At 30.0% G+C, this 24425-nt stretch overlaps 4 protein-coding genes and 1 non-coding gene across 5 annotated transcripts; 2 read left to right on the forward strand and 3 right to left on the reverse strand.

The window, feature by feature from the left end:
• Positions 1–330: 330 nt before the first annotated feature.
• On the reverse strand, positions 331–1283 carry LOC112780032 (NDR1/HIN1-like protein 26). The gene has a single exon (XM_025824379.3). The coding sequence runs from the start codon at positions 1176–1178 to the stop codon at positions 495–497; it is 684 nt and encodes a 227-aa protein (XP_025680164.1). The 5' UTR covers positions 1179–1283; the 3' UTR covers positions 331–494.
• Positions 1284–13866: 12583 nt separating this feature from the next.
• Positions 13867–17346, forward strand: LOC112775373 (uncharacterized). Its single transcript, XM_025818951.3, has 6 exons — positions 13867–14205; positions 14315–14424; positions 14529–14732; positions 15281–15392; positions 16318–16546; positions 16620–17346. The coding sequence occupies exons 2-6, from the start codon at positions 14404–14406 to the stop codon at positions 16708–16710; spliced, it is 657 nt and encodes a 218-aa protein (XP_025674736.1). The 5' UTR covers positions 13867–14205; positions 14315–14403; the 3' UTR covers positions 16711–17346.
• LOC112775371 (probable pyruvate, phosphate dikinase regulatory protein, chloroplastic) lies at positions 16118–20262 on the reverse strand. The gene is made up of 3 exons (XM_025818949.3): positions 19359–20262; positions 18545–19184; positions 16118–18461 (listed from the first exon to the last, which is right to left on the reverse strand). The coding sequence occupies exons 1-3, from the start codon at positions 19782–19784 to the stop codon at positions 18358–18360; spliced, it is 1170 nt and encodes a 389-aa protein (XP_025674734.1). The 5' UTR covers positions 19785–20262; the 3' UTR covers positions 16118–18357.
• On the reverse strand, positions 19800–23721 carry LOC112775372 (gibberellin 2-beta-dioxygenase 8). The gene is made up of 3 exons (XM_025818950.3): positions 23123–23721; positions 20341–20674; positions 19800–20262 (listed from the first exon to the last, which is right to left on the reverse strand). The coding sequence occupies exons 1-3, from the start codon at positions 23602–23604 to the stop codon at positions 19990–19992; spliced, it is 1089 nt and encodes a 362-aa protein (XP_025674735.1). The 5' UTR covers positions 23605–23721; the 3' UTR covers positions 19800–19989.
• TRNAV-CAC (transfer RNA valine (anticodon CAC)) lies at positions 20774–20847 on the forward strand. The gene has a single exon. It is a non-coding gene; the product is annotated as a tRNA-Val (tRNA).
• Positions 23722–24425: the final 704 nt, after the last annotated feature.

Here is a 24425-nt window from a genome sequence, read left to right on the forward strand (position 1 = left end):
TTTGTCACATAAAGTTTAAATTTCGTTCTTTTTGGATTAATTCATTCGTTCCATAACCATGTGTTAATAATTTTAATCTTCTTCCATTCTAGTCAAAGAAATTTTTTAAAACATGTGTTAATAATTTAATCCTGCAGAAAAATAATGTTAAATATGTAATTTCTTTGACAAGTGACAGCAACCACTTAAAATTATTCAATAGCCAGGAAAAAGTAAATATTCAGTTGCATAGTTAAAAATTATTTAACAATTTTTAAATATTAATTTTATATAAAATTGAATTATATCCATTATACATTCATAACATGTAAGAAAATTTTAGAAAAATAATTTAAATTTCACCACCTTAAATATTTGATAAATCACAACACAGATCACAAATGTAAGAAAATTCGGAAGACTACATAACAATAGTCAGAAATAGATAATTAAAAAAAAAAACTAAGGTGAAGTTAATACAAATTACTGAAATTAGTGATATTATTCTCGCATCTTCAAGAGAAGTAAACGGGGCATCTCTTGTCTTTGTAAAGGGGTAAGATGGACCCATCGGGTCCCACACCCGCATCACAATTAGCGTGCATCCTGTGGCGCTTGCTCTGCCACGACGATATCTTGAACCGAATCACAGACGTTAATTCCAAGCGGAACACCACGCTACCGTGAACCCTATCGTTCTGAAACTCCGTCCATCGTTGACTGTTAACGGTCAACGTAGCCCCACTGAGAACGGCGTTCACTATTGTCGTATGTTTGGGCTGCTGATAAAACGGATCAAGTAACGGCGTCGACCCGATTTTCTGATCCCGGTAGTAAACCGCCCCGTCCATTGACTCGTAGTAAATACCGATGTTCTGGTTGGCGTTTCGGGCCGTCGCATTGAAATTGACTTCGGCATTTTGGAAGCCAGATGATTGGGCCAGGCCCGGAATAGAGAACTCGTGGATGTGGAATCTGGGCCTGTGAGGGCGGAGGCTGATCCAGAGGATGAAAGTGATTAGGCCCAAAATAAAGAGGAGGCTGAGGAAGGTGCCGCAGATGATCTTGGAGACCCGGGTGGTGAGGCTGTCCTGGACCCGCTGCACGTAGTAGCGGGCCGTGTGGTGACGCCTTATGGGCTTCTGGTTCGGGTTCTGGCCCGGGACGTGGCGGATGGGTATGTGGTCGTTGCCGCGCATTTTGGCGCAAGCGTGTTCTGTGTTTCAACTTTGATGAGTGTGTGATGAATAATGCGTTTGAGTTTGGTTTTGTAGTGCACTTGGAAGAGAAGAGAAGAGAAGAGAAAAAGAGAATCTTTGAGAGTGGTGAATGGAGGAAGAAAAGAATATCTAAGCTTTGAGTCTTGCATCTTTGCATTGTTCCATTGCTTTTGCATCACGTTTGCATGCTAATTAATTACATCAGCGGAAAAAAAATGTATAATAATTATTAGCATGCAGTAAAATTTGATTAGTTAGTTTTATAAGATTCTGATTAGGGTTCAAACCGTAAAAGTTTTTATCCTTTAGAAATATAGAAGCTTCGGAATTTGGTGTATTAATAACTTTAGAGGCACTGTTAAACTTTCAACAACAAAGAGATATAGATACTATAATGTTAAGAAGGTATCATTCAGCAGCAGCTTTATCTATCTGTATTTTTGCATCTAGCTTGATGATCATGCATTATATATATATAGAAAATTAGAAGTGAATAACAAAGAAGTCACGGACATTTTTATGCACAACGGGAATAAGGTACAAATGTTTTCGTATAATGTTGTATAAAGTATATATACGAAATCGAGTTACAAAGATGAATGGATTTTTTAATTATATGCCTCTTATCCAGTTTAAACTTGTTCTATACATGTATCATCGTTGCCTCACTTGGAAGTCATCACTGAAGGCAATAACAGTTTTGCAATAGGAAATAGTATTTACTCGCATGATGAACTAATCTTTTATGACGTGAGATGATAGCTAAAATGTAAATATAAATATTATATTAAATAGGAAATTTACAAAAATATTGAACAAACGTTAATGCCTCCTATTATGCCAGGAATAAATTATAGGATGTGTCGGTGATTAAAATGAAGGGCTTATTATTGATCCTCATCACAAGTAGCCGGCGGAAGCAATCTATTAACTACTCTTCCACCTTAGTCCATGACAATAATAAAAAAGTCTCGTAACCTATAAATTCAGTCTAACAGAATACATAAATTCAATTATAATTTTAGTCTTTATTATCTTATCTTATCTTTAGTTGTTCTTATCTTTTCTTTATTTGTTTTTATCTTTCTTAAACTAATGCTCTATATATATTTAGTTTTACCTTCATAATTCAATACAATTCAATTTAATCAATTAAAAAATACAAAGTATAATATTCTTTCTCTCTTCTTTTCTTATTTTTTCACAATTTTACCACAATCTATGACACCGCAAAAATGCAAAACAACAAAATAACATAGTAAAAATCCTATGTTTTCGTGTTCTAATTCTTCTGTGACATATATAGCATTTTTGTTGGCATAAGAAAACGACAGATATTTTAACTTGTACTTGATTGTTGGTATGTGCATAATGGTATTACAATACAAAGACATTCTTTTCAACCCCGTATTACAGGGTTGTCAACATGCATAAAGTGCGACCACATGCTACATTTTTTTCTTTCACAATGTCATGCAATTTTGTCACATAATAGAAACTCCATGTCGTATATGTCGTTTGAATTCATTCCATATAGGTTGCGCTGCTAGTAAGGATAAGCAATGAGTGGTTTGGCTCAAACTTCTATGAAGAATGGTGTCCATCTCTCTGTTTTAGAAACAGATAAATCTGAATAGCTTATTATTTAAGTTTTCGTCAAAAATACAATGTACAAGAATATATATAAATGTTAGAAAAATTAAATTAATAAAAACACAAAATTTTATAATAAATACACAAAATATACTATATAAATATAAGTAATACTAATTGATTTTAAATTGATTCTAATTACTCCTAATTATATTCTTAACACTGGATATACCCTTGCATGCATGTTATTCTCTAGCTTGGCGCCTTTTATTTACTGATATTACAGCTAATAATAATGCAGATTTAGAGAAAAATATATCATCCAAATAACAAAATGAAAGTACAAATAGGATCGGAGCATAAGCTAATATAAGCTCCATAGCTTAGCCAGCTTAATTAATAATTTAATAAATTAATTAATTACTTGCATAAATATCTACCTTACATACATGTCGTACGTCTTTAAGGTAGTATTTGTTTTGAGGTACTCGGATAGAGATTAGAAGCTTAAAATTCAGTATTATGTTTGTTGGCTCAAGGATTGGTACTAAAATTTCTATTTCTATCTCTAAAATTTCAATATTTGAGTACCTCTAAAAAATGAGGACACAGGAGACTGAAATTTTTAGATACAGAAATTAAAATTTTAATAATATTTTATACCTAAAATACTCTCATTTCAAATAATTAATTTCAATTTTATCCTTTGTACATATTAAATTAGAGTTTTATTCTTGTTTTAATTTTTGTCTCCTATTTTATACTAAACAGAATATTAAAATTTATTACAGTGTCAATCTCTTAGTTTCAATCTCTCAGTCTTTCAATCTCTATCTCTCCACCAAACACTGCCTAATAACTTTAAAAATGGTGGCCATAAACGACTAAAAATTAATCATTAAATAAAAAAGTGGCACTTGTCTTATATCAAATTATAATTAATTTTTACCATGCATGCATACAATACTTTTATTCACCAGATATGGTGCACACGTGTTTTTTTATAATTATTATTGGTAATTAAACTGGGAAAAAACCTGTTGCATGCATGCTTTATGGTCGACCAAAACTATGGAATCAAAAATAATTGTACTCAATTAATCTTTAAGAATGAAAAGATTATTATTAATATTAAATAATATTACACCAATATTTTAAATTTTAAAGATAATAAATAATGAGTGTGTGTGTACACACTAGCTAGTAGGGAAAAAAGGGTTCAAAAATTCAAACTTTGATTTCTCACTAATTGAAAGACAAGACAAGAAGTCCTCAAGTGTATGAAATAATTCCAGTCCTTTTGCTTTCAACTTCCTCACAATAATAAGAGAACTAATAATATTACTTCCTTGCTCTTTTTTTTTTTTTCTTGGTTTTCCTCGCATATAATTATGGCAAGTAACGTTAAAATCTACCAATTATTTTTCAATGTGGTGCAATATAGACCATTGCTTATGGGATATCGACATCTCTAAGGTTCAGCAAATCTAAGATATAAACTCAATCAAGATAAGAAACGTGTTTTTGATAGGGAAGCATGAGATTACATTCTATTTGCAGATACTATGTATTATACCACACAAATTTTATTATGAAAATTGTAAAAGCAAACAGTAATTAGTCACTTTCTAGTATAGTGCTTTCCATTTAGTCTCAACATTAGATATTTGTTGGTAGGATATATATATATATATAGGTCATATTATTAATAAAGATAAATAATATTTGTAATATTTTTTCTCTCCTGTATAAACTTTTTTATGGTATAAAAGATTAGTTTTTTTTAATTTTTTAATTATTTTTAAAACTAAAAGTACGAAATTTATAAAAGAGATATATACAAGAGACTATTTACAGGATGAAGTTGTAAATTCCTAAAGTGGTCCATAAAATTGATGTGTACACTAAAATCGTTCATGAGATTTCAATTGTACCAATTATGTTTTTGAAATTGAAAAAATTACATCATATTAGTCCCTGACCCATTTTTTGTTAACGACGTGTTGATGTGGACCTTTGGTGACACGTGTCACCTCATAATTTGGCCACGTGTAACAGTTCAATGACGTGTCGGCCTGTGACACGTGGCATGCTGACGTGGATGGTTATGTCACGTGTCACAATACTATTTTGCCACGTGTTAGGTTATGCCACGTGTCACAATTTTATTTATCCACATGTCATCTACTACGTCATCATTACATATGTACCAAATTGATTCCTTACTTTGTATCAAATGATTCATTTTAGTCATTGAAATTGAATGTCGTGCACCAAATTAGTCCCTTCATCAGTTTTTTTTCTTTTTTTTTTTTGTATAAATTCAAATTTTTTAATATCTTTAAATACACTAATTTTAATTTTATCTTTTTACAAGTTACTTAAATACAAGTGGTTTTATAAAATATTTTAAAAATTTTAGTTTTAATTATACAATTTTTTTTACAATATTTTATTAAAAGAATTATGTGAGATATTGATATTAATTTAGTAAAGAGTGTAAGTTAAAAGTATAATAATATTTCTTAATACAAACTTTTTAATACTAAACACTTTAATAAATATTTTAAGAATACTTGATAAGACACTTGTTAACTAATATAAATTCATTATTCCCATCGATTTTTAGAATGTTCGATTTCCATATAATTGACTTCTCACTAAATTAATAAGATATATTTATACTATCGATTATAATAATTCATTTTATCTATAACTTAGCTAGGCGGCCTTTTTATATATTACACTATTAATTAATATAAGCACTTATTGTAACCATGGCTTGAATAGTATTAAAACAGATACAAATAAATATAAGAGATAATAATAAAATTTTGGATTTACCTAACATGTGCTCTAAAGATACAAGTTAAAATTATTAATTAAAAAATTCATTATAAAAAATTGTATAATAAAAAATAAAATTAAAATTAGTGTATTAAAAAATATTGAGAGTTTTAGATTTACAAAAAAAAATGAGAACAAACTGATAAATGGATTAATTTGGTGCATGATATTCAATTTTAGGGACTAAAATGAGTCATTTGATGTAAAGTAAGAGATCAATTTAGTGCATATGTAATGATAATATAGTGGATGACACGTGGACAAATAACATTGTGACCCGTAGTATAATCATCTACATAGTATGCCACGTGTCGTTGACTGACACATCATCAAGCCACGTCAATACGTCGTTAATGAAAAACAGGTCAGGGACTAATATGGTATAATTTTTTCAATTTCAGAGACGTAATTGATGTAATTAGAATTTCAAAAACGATTTTAGTGCACATCATCAATCTCAAGGATCACTTTAAAAATTTACTCGATGAAGTTATCTTTTTATAAATATAATAAGTGAAAATTATTAACTAGCTAGTTTAATAGGTTTGATTAAATTATTATATAATGATCTTTAACTATTATTTTTATATAAAAATAATTACACGTGTATAATTATCTTCTTTATATAAAGGTGGTACATATCATATATTACTAGTTAATAAATTAGATGGGAATTTGGTATCATTACCGCACCCAACTTATTGTCCAGCCTCTTGATGTGGTTCCTTTTTGTTACTATATGTCTGACCTTATAGCCGACCTTATATATTAGTAGATCAGTAGTGTTCATGAATTAATAATTAACGATCAATGAAGAAGTGGCACTGTTGTATGTGGAGCTCACATGGAAAGGTTAAGGCACATAAAATTATATATGTATGTATGTATGGAGGAAATTGAGGATAAAACAAGCACTAGAGCTAGTGGATTATGAATGTGCAGTTCACAATTTTCATGCATAAGTATATTTGTGTAAAATACCATTAATAGTATAATAAAATAATTCTGGCAGACAACGAACTTTCAAAAAGGTTTTATTTGAATAATGTTAAAAATCAGTGATGCTCGATCATATATATATATGTGGGCTGATTTTTTTTTATATGAAAGAAATATTGGCGTTCTTTTGGGAAATGGGATTATTTGGTGTAATTACAGATGGGTGGATTTTGTAGGTGAAAAGTCAACACGTGAGGGGCGTGTTGGACACGTGGCAGCATTTTAGCCAACACGTGGGGGCGTGGTGCAACACGTGAGGGCGTATTAAATGAATTCTACAATACTATAATACACTTCAAATATCAATATTCAACCAAAACACCATCTCTATTTTTATGTTAAAAATAATTTCTGGTGTGGGTGTGTGTTTTTTTCTTTTTTTAATTATCTAGAATAACCAAATAATACAATAGAGGATGAAGCAGACACAAGGCGACGGTGGGAGAATAAAAAGTTCCAGTTCGCATCAAAGGGGTTTTGTGATTAGCAAATTCACTTCTTTGGAGTTTTATCCTGATATTACCTTTTTTTTTAATTTAAATTAATAAAAAATATAAATAGTTATATTTCTAACATTTTTAAATTTGTTTAATATATTTTTGTAGGAATGACAATACCATCCAAACCCGCGGGTACCACACATCCCGCTCCGCTATATGTATAATATATATAAAATAATTAGTAAATGATTAATAATATTATATCATATTTAAATTTTTACTTTAATTTATATTATGTATGTGATGATAGTTATATAAATTTTGAAATTTAATTTTATTTATTGGATTTTAATAATTATAGGGGCAGATCGGGATGGAGCGGGTTAGGGTTCAACATTTTACTATCCACAGGTATAAGCGGGGCGGGTTCTATGCGGGTTGTTGTACGGCGGAGCGGGGTCGGGTAGAGCAAAAACCCGCCTCTACCCACCCCGTTGCCACCCCTATATTTTTGTACTGACGTTTTTTTATGTCTTATGTTATTTTCTTTTCTTTTGAGATTCACCAAGAATTGAACTCTAGACTTTTTAGATATAAAGTTCTAATATTATGTCATGATACTACTTCTTTTAAAAACTTAAGCTGAGAAAAACAAGTGACGTAAATAATTATATCTTTAACAAATTATTATTAGGTTTAGTTAATTTGTTGATTTTTATAGTTTTATCAAATTTTTAATTAAGTTTCTATACTTTTTTTCTTTTTAATTGTGTCCCTACACTGCTTTTAATTTTATAATTAGGTTCTTTTCATGTCAAAAATGTTAAAATTAACCAAATATTTCTCCAAATATACATGCGGTCAACAATCTAATTAAATTTTTAATTATGAATATCTTTAATTTATGAATAAATATTTGATTAATTTTAATATTTTTTACACTAAAAATGACTAAATTATAAAATTAAAAGTAATATAAAAAATTAATTAAAAAATATAAAAATCTAATTAAAAATTTAATAAAATTATATAAAAATTAACAGAATAATTAAATATTATTATTATTATTATTATTATTATTATTATTAAAGGCCTAATAATAAATTTTCTCATCCAAAGAGAATTTGATGAATCCCCTTCTTCTTACTCCTATAAGTCAACTATTGGCGATTAGTTCCGAAGCACAAACATTTTATTGATTTTCGTGTTTACATTCGAACACTTGAATACGATATTTTTATCAATTTATTTGATATGTGTATTTTTTATCTTTCATCGTATCTTAATAAAAAATAAAATATTTTTTTCAAATATATTTAAATACACCTAAATATAATTATACATCAATATTTTTAAATTTAATATTAACATATATTTTAAAAATAAATTTAAAAATAATATATTATTATTTATTAAAATAATAAATATTTAAAATATTTTATATAATTAAAAATATTTAAAATAATTAAAAATTTAATTTATATTTTAATATTAATAATATTTAAAATATTATTATAATTTTTTAAAAAAATATTTTATTTTATATATATAAATATCATATTTTTATATCTTATAAAAATTTAAAATTTGTGTGTCTATATATTCTATATCGTATTATATTCTTTATGTCTATGCCTCACAGGCTAATAGGTAGAGAAATGATGACAAACAAGGCGTGTGTGTATATATATCAGATTCCGAACCCCCACTTTCTACCAGCAAGCTAGATATAACAATATTAAAATTTTAATTGTGATATGAAACTAAGTTTCATCACCATGGTCACAAGTGATTTTCTTTAGTAATTAAGTGGCTTCTGTTTAGATAGGGATTAGAGAGTATATTGAATAAACGGAAAAAATGGAAGTGTCACATCAAATTCACTCACGTGTCCGGAAAATAAGTTTCCTATTGGAATGTGTAATTTGTCTTATTGTCTAAACGATCATTATTATTACAAGTTGCAGAATGAATCAAACGAGTTCTTGATTAAGGGACAAGTTATGAATGTGGAAGTACGTATAATATATACGTGGCTCCATAGCCGGGACCAATCTACCAACTTTGAGGCCTCTCACCGTCAATTATAATTATCAACACATATATAATACATATATAATACTGGAAGAGTTTTAAGTATATTAAAAATATCGATATTTTAGTTATTTTAACCATTGATCTAAATTATAAAAAATATATATAATATATATTAATTGAAATTAACGAGTAAAATAATTAGAATATTAATGTTGTTTGGTACATTTAAAAATTTTTCTATGATATATATTTAATAATAAATAACTCTAGTGTAGCACTCTTATTAGGGATGGTAATTCTATCGCATCTGCGAATAATTCAATTTGCTCCAATTCAATTAGAGCGGATTATCAACTTAATCCCCATCGAATTTGGTCAAAAATTCAAATGTCAACTTAATTTTATGTGTCGAACTCACACTTTTAATATATAAGTATATACATGTGATAAATAAGTGGAAATTTAAATTTAAATTTCCCTTTTTTTTTACAAATATTTAGTGTTAACAAATTAATAATATATAAATAATATTTAATATTATGACATATATGTAAAATTACTAATAAATATTGTGTTTGATTGAAAATAAATTTGTTTTTACAGGTCAATTCGATAAATTTAAGGTACAAATACATAAAATTTAGGTGGAGGGATTTAAACCTATCTAGAAATAAAATTAGAATAAAATTTAAACCCTACTTTATCTTACTTATGGACAATATATATACTCGTTTTTCAATCTTTGAATATATAAAAAAAATGTTATGTGCACTATTTTTTATGCATATATTCTTTTTTAGAAAAGTCTAGGAACACTAATTTTATTAAATTCTGACCAGCATGTAACCAACAAAAAAAAAGAATAATCTCACATTATTGGATGAAATCTTACACAATTAAAAATATCATTAATAACTACTTAATGACTACAAATCACAAAAATTATTAGCCCTAACATTCCTCCTTTTTTTTCTAATTTGTACACATACATTTTACTTTGAGGATTAATAGTGATAGATAAGAAGTAAAAAAGAAAAAATATATACCATAAAGAAAATGTACAAAAAGATATATAGAAAACATGATATATATCTCCTCATAAGCGATAGATATTCGTAAACTAAAATACCATTTGTACATCAAAATCAGTCATTAATATATTTATATATAAATATATGTGTAATTTAATTTATTTTTAATATGTATTTATATTTTAACATATATTTATATTTTAACATATATTTTATATTGGTGGCTGACTTTAATGACTAATTTTAGTGTATACGAAGCATAACTCATTTGTAAAAGATATTTTTTAGGCGTAAATGAGTAAATATCATATCAACCCATAAATAAGACAAGTTTCTACTACAATACAAACTTAGCTTCTTTCACTAAACTATTTACTTTCAGTGATGAGTTCTCTGAACTTCTTCGTACAATAAGTTTCTTTATTTATTAATATGACAATACTTACCCAAGAATGTTATCAATTGATTATTGATTTCGAAAGTTGAAAACCCAGAAGCTATGATTATATTGATGAGTTCCAATCACAAGAAGGATGCTAGAACTTTTGGACTCTAAAAAGTTAATCTTCTTGGGAAAAAAATTCTACATCCACTCCTCAGGATATTTGCTTGTCGTATTCATTAATCATCATGCTACATCTTAGAATGTGGATACCAAACTTGTTACCTATTTCAACCACCCAAATTTACTAACAACGTAACAAAACTAAATATTTTTTTTTTTAAAAAAAAAGAGTGCTCCTTTATCTTCTATTTGAATTTCGAATTAGAATTGTGTAGAGAGATTAGTGACCGATTGATGCATGTTTCATAGCTGCTACATATGCTGATTAAACATGCTCCGAATCGAAATGGATTGTTTTTTTCAGCTGTCATGTCGTTCAAATAATGCTAGTTAGGCAACCTTGCCAGATGTGATTACAAATTCACAACATTTTTTTAGAGTAGTGGTGGCAATATGTACTCTATCTACAGGTATCCAACCCGATCCCACCCATTCGAGTAGGGTTGTCAACCCGATCTGCAGCAGATAGGGTAAGATACGAATAAAGTTCTCGTGCGGGTCGGGTAGGATGCATGTTGAGCTTCAACCCTACCCGACTAATCCGCACTTATATTATATACTTATATAAAAATATGTTTTAAGTGGATGTTGAATCAAAGACCTTTTACTAAATGCAAAAGATCCTTAACCACTAAAAAAAATTATTAATTAATAATTTAATTTTTTTTATATAAAAATTAGTTCTATTTTAAATTATCATCAAATTATATAATAATGTTATATATTTTTTGTAACCCGCAGGTAAGATCGGATACCCGTGGATTAAAAACGGATAGGATTAGGATTAGAATATTCTCAAGTCGCAGATAGAGTATGATTGAGTTTATATAAAAATCTCAACTCGCGAATAAAATTAAAATTAGATCAAAACTCTACCCTACCCTATTCATCGTCCTACCTCATAGAACTGTATTAGTCCTAACACGTAATTCGTAGTGTTCCCAATCGCATTATTTTTGTTTATCATCACATTAATTATTATTAATTTATGTTTCTGGTACTCATGAAATGTGTCCCCACTTCAAACCACACATACTTTTAGCTGCTACATTTATCGAAGATATCACTATTATATTGCGGTGTTGCCTCAAATCAAATGTAGGTTCCGTGTATATAGTCATAGGAATATATGTAGTGAAATAAATTAAAAGATAATTTTTTTTATAAAGTCCTAGGAATATTTTTTCTGAAATAAATTAAAATAAGAAGAATGTTATATGAATTGTTTTTGTGTATATTATATTTTTTATTTTTAGTATTAAAAATATTTGATAAATAATAAGAAATAAAAAAAAAAGTAAAAGTTATCTATTATACTATAAAAAGAATATATAAAAAATAGTATAAAATCATTTCTGCTAAATTAAACCTACCACCTAGAGACTATACGCATATTACATACGAGTAGCAAAGTTTAAGATCTTAGTCGCATGGAAATTGAATTGTAGAGTTCTAATAACTATTTTAACTTTACTATAATTTATCTGAATTTTTTGTAATAATAGTTTTACTGTAGAAATCTCATTAATATCATATTTTTATTAAAGTACACTAAGTAAATTTAATTAAGAAATCATAAATCTAGCTTAAAAAGAAGTTTATTATTTTTTTACAAATATAAAATTTTGGTTCAACTGTGCGATTAATTGAATCCATGTTTTAATTGTTAAATATTTTATATTTCATTTAAGTGTAGGGTGGTGTATGTGTTTGATTTTCATTTCTCACCTCATACACTATCTTTGGTAAAAAGAAAAAATCAAGATAAAAGATAAAATGTAATTATTTATTAGCATAAAAGATTTTATATTAAAAAAAATCAATAGTCATTTATAATTATAAAGTATAAATTGAAGTGTATGCTCATCAAGAGATATTCTTTTCTATTTCTATTATGTACCAAAAGAAGATTCAAATGCATTGTTTATAGATAAAAAGATTTACCACGGGGGAATAATGGAATATACATGTTAATTAATAGTCATGTACACTTAAGTATATCAATTTGTCGATTGGCCATCCATGATTGCAAATTTGTACTTATCTGCTACACATAAGTAAAGTGCATTTGATATGGTCTTGCAAAAAAATATATTATAAAAAAACAAAAAGAGATGCAAAAATGGTATAAAGGCAGAAAAAGAAGGGGATTCCGAAATTAAATTATGGCATTATTATTAGAATTTAATTTTGATTTTGATATATTTTATTAGTGTAAAATAATTTTACACGCATATTCAATTATGTAAGATTATGCCAGTAAAAATAAGGTTTAATTATTCTGTTAGTTCTTATAATTTTGTGAAATTTTTAATTAGATCCTTATACTTTTTTCTTTTTAATTTGGTCCCTGCACCAAAATTTTTTTTCAATTAAGTCCCTCTTAGTAGTAATTGACTTAATTTTATAGGGATCCAACTAAAAAAAAGAATTAGTACAGGGACCTAAATAAAAGGGAAAAAAAAGTGCAGGGACCCAATTAAAAAAAATTTTGGTGCAAGGACTCAATTAAAAGAAAAAAAATTATAGGGATCTAATTGAAAATTTTGCGAAACTATAGGGACCAGCAGAGTAATTAAAGCTAAAAATAATTATTTTTTATATTAATTACGTAAATAATTATAAAAAAGCAGATGTAATTATATAATTGTATAACACGTTTTGTACTATCTTTTATTATTATTTTTAGGTTTACCCAAACGATATCCCCCAATCCGACAGGTTAAGGACTAATCCGTTGCGGATTTGAGCTCCATTTAAGGATCTGTCGCTGGCCAACGAGTTGCTGCATACACAAGGCGGGGTTCGAATTCCTGACACTTGATTTTAATGTACTATTAGTATAAAATAATTTTACACATATATTTAATTGCGTAATATTATATCATCAAAAATAAGGAAATGGATCCTCTCCAGTTTTCTTAACACTTGAGGAAATGAAGTGTGATCTCTCACCGTTAACTTTATAAGTGGGACCAAAAATAAATATGAGAGAGAAAACAATAAAGGGTGAGAGATCACAATTGACACCATCCAATTTTTTCTTCACCAAAAAAGATTCACTCCCCAAAAATAACTATTATTTTTATTAATAGTGTAAAATAATATTAGTGCATTAAAATTAAACCCTTCTTATTATTAAATTTAAATAGTGTGATGTTGTATTTATGTTTGTTTAAAGAAAGAGCAAAGCCCCACTTGATGATGGTGATGACGATAATGTTAACGATAATGATAATGATGATGATGCGTTTCTCGCTCTCCTTCTAAATCTTAAGCTGAAAACTATTTGTCTCTGTTTCTTCCTCTTGCACTCTTTCTCCGCCCCATTATTTTTTTCTTCCAATCAAAACTAGCCACTTAGCCTTTTCTATATTCAGACAAATAACTTAGTAGTTATAAGTCACTTCTTCTCTTCCATATATCATCAACTACCGTAACTAGTTCCTAAGATCAGACCCTTTTTCAAGAGAATTTCAGCATCCCCTATATCTGTAAGTTCTGTTTTTTTTATTCATTCATTTATTTATTTTTTAATTTTTATCCAATCAAAGAAAATTCTGGGTATTGTGACTTATGTTGAGGTTCATGTTCATTAAGCAGGTGCTGTATGTTCATAGTTATAATAATCCCATTCAATACACATAGCTGAAATATTCACAACTACTTACAACAAGAAAGTGAAATTAGAAATGGAAGATATTCCAAAGTTGGTGAGAATTATTATTCCTGTCTCTTTGTATAACTGTTTCATTGAATTCTTGTTGGTCTTGTTTAATTTCTTGATGGTTGATGGGGTTTGGTTCTTTTCTTGCAGGATTCGAGTTCTTCTTCTTCTTTTTCATCAGCTTTGGAATCAGAAGAGAAGAAGATGGAGAGTGGAGCACAGAGAATCTCTGTTTCTGATCACATAAACGCATATCAATACACAGCTGAGAAAGTTGATAGCTTTGTCATTGATATGGATTCCTTCTCTTCCCCCATCAACAAAGATTCCTCCAATATTAATCCCAGAATCACAGTAAGTTTTTTTTTTTCTTTTTAATCTAATTTTCACATATATTTTTGTGTCACTGCTCTGTTATGTTTTTTTTTTCTAAAATAAATTGTAATTTTAGTTATAAAATATTATGAGACATTAAATAAATACGAATGTCAAACATTTCATGAACGGTGGAATTATTGTTAATTGAAAATGAGAGGGTAAAACAAAGACTTTTTTATTTTTTATTTTATTTTTTTCTTAATTTTTATCATGAACTTCCATTGAACCTTTGCGGCCATTGGAATCGAATGTCATTTTCAAACCATTATTATTACTACTTCCCACTTCTTCCTGCTTTGGCTACAATTTTTAAATTAATGAAAGCGTTGAAATAAGAGAGCAATCAATTAAATTAAGTTTAACCATTTTAACTTTGTGTATCTCTTACGTAACCAATATAGTTGCCTTGTTTGATTATATACTTGGGATTTCTTCTTTCTATTTTTCTTAGTAAATAAACATGGTATAATCCATTTATCTTTTTTAAATTTGATTTGATTTTATTTATTTCTTAAACAACATAGTTGCAGAGGAGCCTTTCCAGGAAAGGTTCTCAGCGTGGTGGAGACAGGAAGGTGAATGGAAATGTCTCACTTCATGAAAGAGACACTGTTCCAACTACATCCTCACCAAAAGGTACCATTGCCCTTTCAAACTTCAATTCAATTAAAAATTAAATAAATAATAATAATAATTATAATTATAGAGTCTCTTTTGTTTCTTGAGGAGTTTGATTTTCTTGGAGTATTTTATATGTTTAAAGATAAACTTAACCTATTCAATAATTTGAGTACAGCATGATCATGTATACATCCAAATTTGTTTTTGTTTCTTCTGTTGAACCTTAGACCAAATCACCAAATGAATCGCCACATGAAAGTTAGGACTAATTTTTCTTTCCTTTTCCGGGTCTTTGGAGTTTAGGAGAAAGTTTAATATAATAATAATTATTATTATTATCAGCAGGCCTATTGTTCCTATTGTTTTGACCCTTATGAAATTTGTTGCTTTGATATGTATAATTGTATTATGTGGACAATGGGAGCAGATTGCAAATGGGATTATAATAAAATATTTGATCACCAACCTGTACTAAGGTCAGGCCAAGTTGGGTATCCTCTGATTTGTTGTTACACCTCACATTGCTGGACAGTGATCTCTCTTACATATATATATATTATATATTATTATCATTATTATTATAATTCTCATTATCATAATTCATACTCAACAACTGAGATCATGCAACTTGAAAACTATACAGGAGCTGTTGAAATTTAATGTTAGTTTGGCTTGGGCTTTTGGTTGTTGAGGATTAGTTAGGGTGGAAACAAGGAAACCTACTACATGAACATGTCAAATTTAGCCAAGTCAACCCATTTACATTATGGAAAATTGAATTAACTGTTTGATCACAAGTGCATAGGAAAAAAGAGGTTGCAAGAGATATATTAATAAGTAGTTGGCACCCCATACTTGGGGCTAGAAGCCAGAGATACTTGTCAATAATGTCATTATCATGAACTTGGTTCATTCATAGTATTCATATTTGGATATGCAGCTGCTATGGCAGGGTGTAACACACTTGAAAAGTCAACGGCAGTGGGGTCCACACATCAATCCACAAACACAAACCCTCCTCAGAGCCATCATCAGATTACAATCACTGCCAGTAATATGTGCAGCACACCCACCAGTGAAAGCAAGTTGGCAACTCGGAGAAACAGTTTCAGAAGACATTCTTCATGGCTCCTTGACCCTAAAAGGGTTCTTCTTATCTTTGCCACCTTGTAAGAAACTATATAGCTCAATTATCATACAACTTCACCAATGTTATGTGCTTATGTTTGTGTACTGTAACAGATCAAGCATGGGAACATTGTTGCTGATATTCTTCACTCTTGCTATCAGCAAGCAAAACCCAGATGAATATGGGGCTGATTTGCAGCAGTAACTCAATCTTTTTGCTGTTGAGACTTAGAAGAAAGCGAACTCGACAATGGGGCAGTCGACTCTGGCGTAAATACAAGTTAGAGTCCCAGAAATGCAGCAAATACTAGGAAACAGGAAAATCAACACAGACAGTGAAAACCAAAGTTTCTCAAGTTGTAAAGATTACTCTATATTTCCAACAATTTGACATCAGAGTCAGTTACCTTACCTCTCCGGGAATTACAAGAAGCAATTGCAATGCATAGTGCATTAATTCAAAGGGGGAAGGAATGAATATTCATTTCTTTTATACGAATGGAAGACAACAGATAAAGATCACATGGAAGAGATTGCTCTATAATGTTTTCAGTGTGTAGTTGAAGAAGGATCAGAAAGTGTTTCTTTTTGCTCTTTCTATTCCTTGAGTCCTTTTGTACATTTTCTGTTAAGTTTTTGCTCTTACATGCAGATGAATGAAATCCTAATAGGAAGAATAAACTTTATAAGCTCATCCCATTTTCATGTGAACTTTTCTTTTCAGAAAGAAAAGGGAACCTTTACAGCCCGGGTTTTCCAATTCCAGGGATAAAAGAGTGTTGCTGTATTTGGAAGCACTTTGGTCTTCTGGAATAAAATAAACTTAAATGATTTAGGTTAATATGGCTATTTTGGTCAGGAAAAACAATAAGCATGTGAATGTTATTGTTAGATATCCTTTTTCCTTAACAAACAACTTCATCATAACAATTGATGTTTGCAGCTCTCAGAAGTTAAACAGCCATGTGAGTCACACCAACCCCAAAGTTTAACCAAAGCAAAGACTTAGAAAGTTACAGCAAAACTGTGATGTGAGGCTATAGGTATGTTAGGTATAGCAACACCTTTACATAAATATGCTTATATTTTCAACATGTTTTTGCAATCACACTAGCATTCATATGAAATTCCAGATATATAACAAGAAAATAAGTCAGTTACATACAATAATTTAAGCATTGAGTATAACTCTGAGTGAAAAGATCATTAGAGCTAACTAGCAGAACATATAGGAAGGTTTCAATGGACAAATTGTTCAACTGAAAGCATGCTGATGTTTCATTAGTTTGGATACCAAACAATGATAGAGTAATTCAACAATTTGGAGGAAACATAACTTCCTTTCCCTTGAAGGAAATGAAAACAATTTCTACTTACCGAACTGCACTCAATGAGATTTTTCACGAAAGAGTAATTCACCAAATATATTGATGATTGCAGCTTTGCAATTGACAGTTAGGTTCACCGTATCAAAACACCTTTTTCTCTTTAGCAGGGCCTACTAAGACTGTTCAACATTCATCGTGGTAGATCAAGAAGCATTCTTTCTTAAATAACATATAAGCTTTGAAAATTGATAGTTACATGCCACCACATAACGTAGATTGATATGACATGTAAAGAAACATACCTCTTAGCTAACATCTACACTCACAAGTAGTTCTAAATGATTGTACCTAATCACCAGACTCTGGATTGTAACACGTAACAGTTTCTCAATTACTTTGAAAATTTAGTATATTCATAACTCAAACTGTACCTGGATATTATGAATGTACCAAAATTTCAGTCACTGATATTATGAAACTGAGATAGCAGGATACAATTCTGGTGCTTTAGAAAATTGTGATCTCTAATAGCGTTTTGAGATCCTAGGCATTGTACACTTATGCTTCCTGTCATGGAAAAGCCTCAGTACAACAGCCGCAGTTTCTTCGATTGCTTTTTCAGTCACATCTGTAATTGATATTCTGGATTAGCATCCTGTTAAGTAATTGGAACCACAGTGTGTATTTTGAAACAGAGTTGAACTTTGTTACCAATAACTGGCCAAGAAGGATTCTGAGCAAAGAGCTTTCCTGCAAATTCAAGCTCCCCTCTAACATAATCCATATCAAAGTAATTAGTCCTTGATTCTGGAGTGAGCCCCATAGTTTTAGCCCTTGCTTTTCTAATACTCTGCAAGACAACTGGATTTATAGTCAAGCCAAAAACCTTCTTCTGATCCACCTGAAATAGAGTCCTTGGAATTTGAACACCCATCACTATTGGCACATTAGCCACCTTGTACCCCTTCTGAGCCAGATAAATGGACAAGGGCGTCTTCCCGGTTCGCGAAACTCCGGTGAGGACAATGTCAGCCTTGTCCAAATTCCCCGGGGAAGCCCCATCATCCTGCTTGATGGTGAATTCTACAGCTTCAATCCTGCGAAAGTAGTCGTCGGAGAGTGGGAAGCTCCTACCGGAGGCGCCGCGAGGGAGGCCGGAAGGAGAGACACCCAAATGAGAAGAAATGGCGTCAGTGATGGGACCCAAGACATCAGTGGAAGGCACACCCCACAAGTTGCAAGCTTGATTAGCAGATGAAGCCATGGATGGGTCAGCCAAAGTGTACACAAGCAAAGCACCCTCCTTTGCTGCTTGCTTTACTATCTCTAACAACTTCTCAGCATCATCAATCTGAAAATTATGAATCGCCAACGAATCATAACAAAATAATCATCAATTCTAACTTCTCAATCACACGTTTCCAAATCACAAACTCTTAATTCATTGTGTATCCAAAATTAATATATCAATCAACTAAAACCAAAACTTGAATTTTATAAATTGATTATTATAAAACCTAATTACCCCAGAAAACAAGTGGGTGTTGACGGGGCAGCCATGGTCGACCAAGCAGTAATAGAACTGCCCCAAAGCGGCGTTAACGCAGTGCTCGGCGGTCCAGCCGGTGCCGTCGGATACGATGTAGATGGTCTTAGAGGCCGTGCTTTCTGCGCCGCCATCGAGAGTGTCGGCGTAGTCTGAGTCGAGAGGGGGAGAAAACGGATGCGACGGAGGTGGTGGCGATGTAGCAGGAGTGGATTCCAGAGTCTGGGTTCGGGGAACCGGGCGGTCCAACTTTCGACCAGAACGTATGGAGCGGGCCCTGGACCAGCGGTTTAGCTGAGGGCTAACCCTGGGTCTGGTACGAGCAGGCGCTTTGGGTTCGGTTTGATTGCATGCTCTTATTGGAGCAACGCCGTGGATGTTTGTACATAATTGCCAAACTGACATAGCTACTTAATGTAGTGAATATTGAACTTGGCTTTTATTCATTTATTTTGTTATATATAACACATATAGGATAATAATTTTCATTTTTTTTTGGAGACTCGAACTCGCAATCTCTTAATTGAGTATGGGGAGACTATGCCATTTGAGTTATAAATCATTGGCATATATTTATGTAACTTGTAGTGGAAATTAAAATTATATATTTTTAATTTTCTTTCCACCCACTAGTTCTACACCAAGTATTATGAAGGAGAAAATTGGGTAACCCTAATTTGGTGCCAAACTTCTGAACATCATCACGAACTTGCTGTCTATATTCTTGGTAGCTAAATCTCCTGTAAACTGAAGGCTGCTTGCTGCAATTCTCTATGACAGTCTCATTAAAGGGGCAAAAGAAATATGCAGTTGAGAACCTTTCAAATTCTGGGTTCGTCACAACTCGATGCTCAACACTCTTGTATACACCGTTGCTCCAAGCCTAGTAACAGCACATTCATTAATGCTAATTAAGTAACATAGCAGTAAGCAAATAAAGTCTTAAGTAATTAATAATAACCTGAAATAAGTCACCAATGTTGATTGTGAGAGCATGAGGGTTTGGTTTGACTGCAATCCATTTACCATCTTTGATCAATTGTAAGCCTCTGACTTGATCTTGAAGCAATAAGATGGTAAGGAAAGAACTATCAGTATGTGGTATAAGTCCATGAACCTGAGAAGGTGAAGCCATGGGAAATGGAGGATATCGATTCATCCGAAGATAACAAGTGGTGGGCAAGCAATTCTCCCGAAAGAATTTTGACTTCTCTTCACCAATTTTTTCAGCAAGGATATCAGCTAAAGTTTGTGCCAGATTATAAGCATCCCAAGCAAATTGTTCGATTCTGTATCTGCAAGCATTCATTCGTACACCTACATTAGTTTTTGTTAGGAAATTTTCTTTCATTATTGTTAATATATAAATATTTTTCGAATTCTTGCAACAACTTGTCTGGGTGGTGTAGTTGGTTATCACGCTAGTCTCACACACTAGAGGTCCCCGGTTCGAACCCGGGCTCAGACATTAATGATCTTTTTAATGATCTTTTTATACTTGATATATGCAGTTGTTATAATTGCAGAAATTTTCAGATATGAATGTCTTTTACGTTTTCTACCTGCGGTTTCCTTTTTTCCCCAAACTTTCAGAGGAGCACAGCAAATTCTACTCACAAAACTTTAAAATTTAGAGGTCTTTCATCCAGTAAAAAAGAAGTGAAGATAACTAGATAAGTAATAAATAGGGATTATAAATCTATTTCTAAGTCTACATTACCAAAAAAAAAAAAAACAATGATGGAATAATATATCAACAATGAAATAGTAATATTAAAATTCTTTGTTTATATGATTTATGATAAGAAATGGATTATTGAATAATCAAAAAACACAAATTCGTAGATATGATTCACTATTGAAACCAGTTAATCTCATTATAAGAATTGAGCGGAAATAACAGTCAACCTAAGTATAATGATGATAATAACAAAACTAACCAGCACAACTCATGATCAACATAATTAAAATGGCAAAGACTCGCATGCATTGTTTGTTTCATTTGAAATTTATATTTAAAAGCTTTTAGATGAAAATTTGGCTAAATATATAAAATTATCTAATAATTTTTAATTATAAACATCACATAAAGACAACTGAACTAGGATTTTCATTAACTAAAATAGATCACATGCATGTTTTAACATGAACGTACTTTAATGTTAACTCTCACATGCATTTAAGTTTATTTACCCTAATGAAGTGAGAATTTATATCTCTATATATGCGTGGAAACAAGTAATAATATATAATTCATGGAAGGTGGGATTTTAGCCCAGATGAAATGGATGAAGGATTAGTTGTCACTTTGTATAACCATGGTATTATGGTAAGACCAATGAACATCAGTGCCAAAGTCCTTTACCAAGGCAATAAACTAAACCATGAATTAGCTCACCAGCACTGTTGATAAGTCTACAAGACTCAGCATTGCCTAATAAAAAGGAAGAAACGTGAGAGAAAGAAAGCAAGTGGAACCAAAAGGTGTCATCATAAAGTTATGTCTGGCGTTCTCAACAATGTCAAAACTCAAATCTCATTCAATGTTGAAACTGGTGGTTATTTAAAATTTGCAGAGTTTGGGATAGAATTTTTCCTTTGTTTGATTGACTCTACTCATTTAGTTTAGGTTCCATTTCAATAGAATTTTACTCTATTTTACTTTTCTTATCCATCACTAATTCAAACATAACTCTAAGTTGAGGTTGATTTAAAAAAAAAAAAAACCAAAAACAAAACAAAAACAAGATATTACATGTTTGTTTTTTTATATATTGGAAAAATTTTGATGTAACACTCAATTATTAAATTTGATGATAAAATATATACATGGCGTATTGTCAATATGCCGAGACATATTGTTCATTCCTAAAATTTTAAAAAATATCATAAAATCTAATAATTGAGTATTCTATTAAAATTTTGTCTGTATTCAAAAAATTGAGCCGATATTACATTCTTACCAAATACTAATACGTTTTTAAAAATAATTAAATAGTATAACACTTTAAAAAAAAATAAAAATAAATCATATTAAATTTCAAATTGTAAATTTAAATATAATATAAAATATAATAAATTAACTAAAATATTATTACATTAAAATAAACCTCTATATATTTGTGTATAAATATATATGTAATTTAATTTATTTTTAATATTTATTATATATTTTAATATATATTTTATATCTAATATCGATGATAAATTAAATAGAGTTAAAATTATTTAATTAAAAAATATAACTATATTAAGTATATATTAAAATTAATTATTAAAAAATTAAAATTAATCATTAATATAAAATATACATTAAAAATGAGTTAAATAACACTAAAATTTATACACAAAATATATAATGGCTATTTTTATGATTAATTTTAGTGTAAAAATAGTATTTTCAAAAGAATATAATACTTTTAGTTAATAAAGAACATTAATAATCATGCTAGAAATTTCGAATAATACTTTGGTAAAAACTCAGGTGAAGTCGACTTCACGTGAAGTTGATACCACGCGAAGTTGATACCTGAGAGCCCTTAGATAAAAATTTAGTCAAATCAGTCAAATCATTTAACGGCTCTCAGGTATCAACTTCACGTGAAGTCGACTGCACCTGAGTTTTAACCTAATACTTATCCTTCTCTGTCTTTTCTTTATGCCAAAAAACAAAAACACGAACGTAGGGACATGCATATGCATATGAAGCAATTAAAAATGAAAAGGAGAAGAATGAGAATTACGTAAGAGTGTTGTTGGGTCCAGTAGTAGTAGAAGTTGTGGAACCCATTATATCAGCCAAAGGTATATGAAATGCTTCTGACCAAGAAAACTGTTTAATGTTGGTTGCTGTAGGGCTGCCCCATCGGTAGCTACCGGCGAAGAACTTGAAGTCGTTGTTGTTCTTCTTCACATCAAAGGGTAGCTTAAAAACCTTTTCTTGTTCAATTCTCAATCCATTCAAAACCTCACTGGAAATCCCATGTTTCACAACATGGAAAAACCCCCACTCTTTTGAAGCCCTAGCTATCTCACTCTTGCACTCTTCCCTCGCCACCTCATCATCACTCTCTTCAAATAAAGGGCTGAGATCAATCACCGGAAGCTCGCATTCCTCAATTTCCACCAACTCAGTCTCATCAAAACCCTCCCTTTCTCTTTGTGTCTTTTCCATGAGGGTTTTGAATGCCTTGTGGAAAGGTGGGTTGGTGGAAGCTGAGTCCATGCTTAATTTAATTTGCTACACGGTGGTCAACTAAGGAATTCAAGAAAAAGGAAAATGTTTGAGAGAAGGCTAATAAGTGTGATGTAATTAGTTCTAATAAGGGCCTTTTTTATAAGACACGTATGGGGGGACATAGCCAGCGGGAGTTAAGAACAATTTGTCCCTACAAAAGATTATATTTATGTAAGATGAGTCAATGATATTTGAACCAGAAAATATACCGAATTAATTTTTAATTAGTTAACAGGTTTAATTTGTTTGGATAAACTTTAAAATTTTTTTTTGACTTATATTTTTTTAAAAAATTTTATAAAAAAATAAAAATAATTTTATGTTTGAATATCTGATTTTATGTAAAAAAAATTTTTTATTTATTAATTATATTTGAATATAATAATATAAAAATATTATTTATTTATTTATTATGTGAAAAATATCTTTTTAAAAAATAATAACTTGTAACTTCTCAAAAAAATATTTTTTTTGTATTTTTCTAATGCATTTATTTTTACTATTAAAAATTTACTAAACACGTTAAATTTTTTTTTTCATTAAAAAGGATATGCTTATCAACTTAATGGTACTTAACAAACACAATATTTCATAATTAATTGTTTTAAATCTATTTTATGGTACTAAAATATGATAAATTAATTTTTAATTACTTATTTTGTTTAAAAAGTTAAATTTACAAATTTCATATATATGACAAAAAGATAAAATTTTTTATTATCTATTACTTAATAACAAAATATTATCATTGATTCAAAATATATTTTCATTCAACTAATTGGGAATGATTGAGAGAAGAGATTAGTTTT

The sequence above is a fragment of the Arachis hypogaea genome, chromosome 19 (genome assembly GCF_003086295.3).
Source record: "Arachis hypogaea cultivar Tifrunner chromosome 19, arahy.Tifrunner.gnm2.J5K5, whole genome shotgun sequence".
Taxonomy (NCBI): Eukaryota; Viridiplantae; Streptophyta; class Magnoliopsida; order Fabales; family Fabaceae; genus Arachis; species Arachis hypogaea.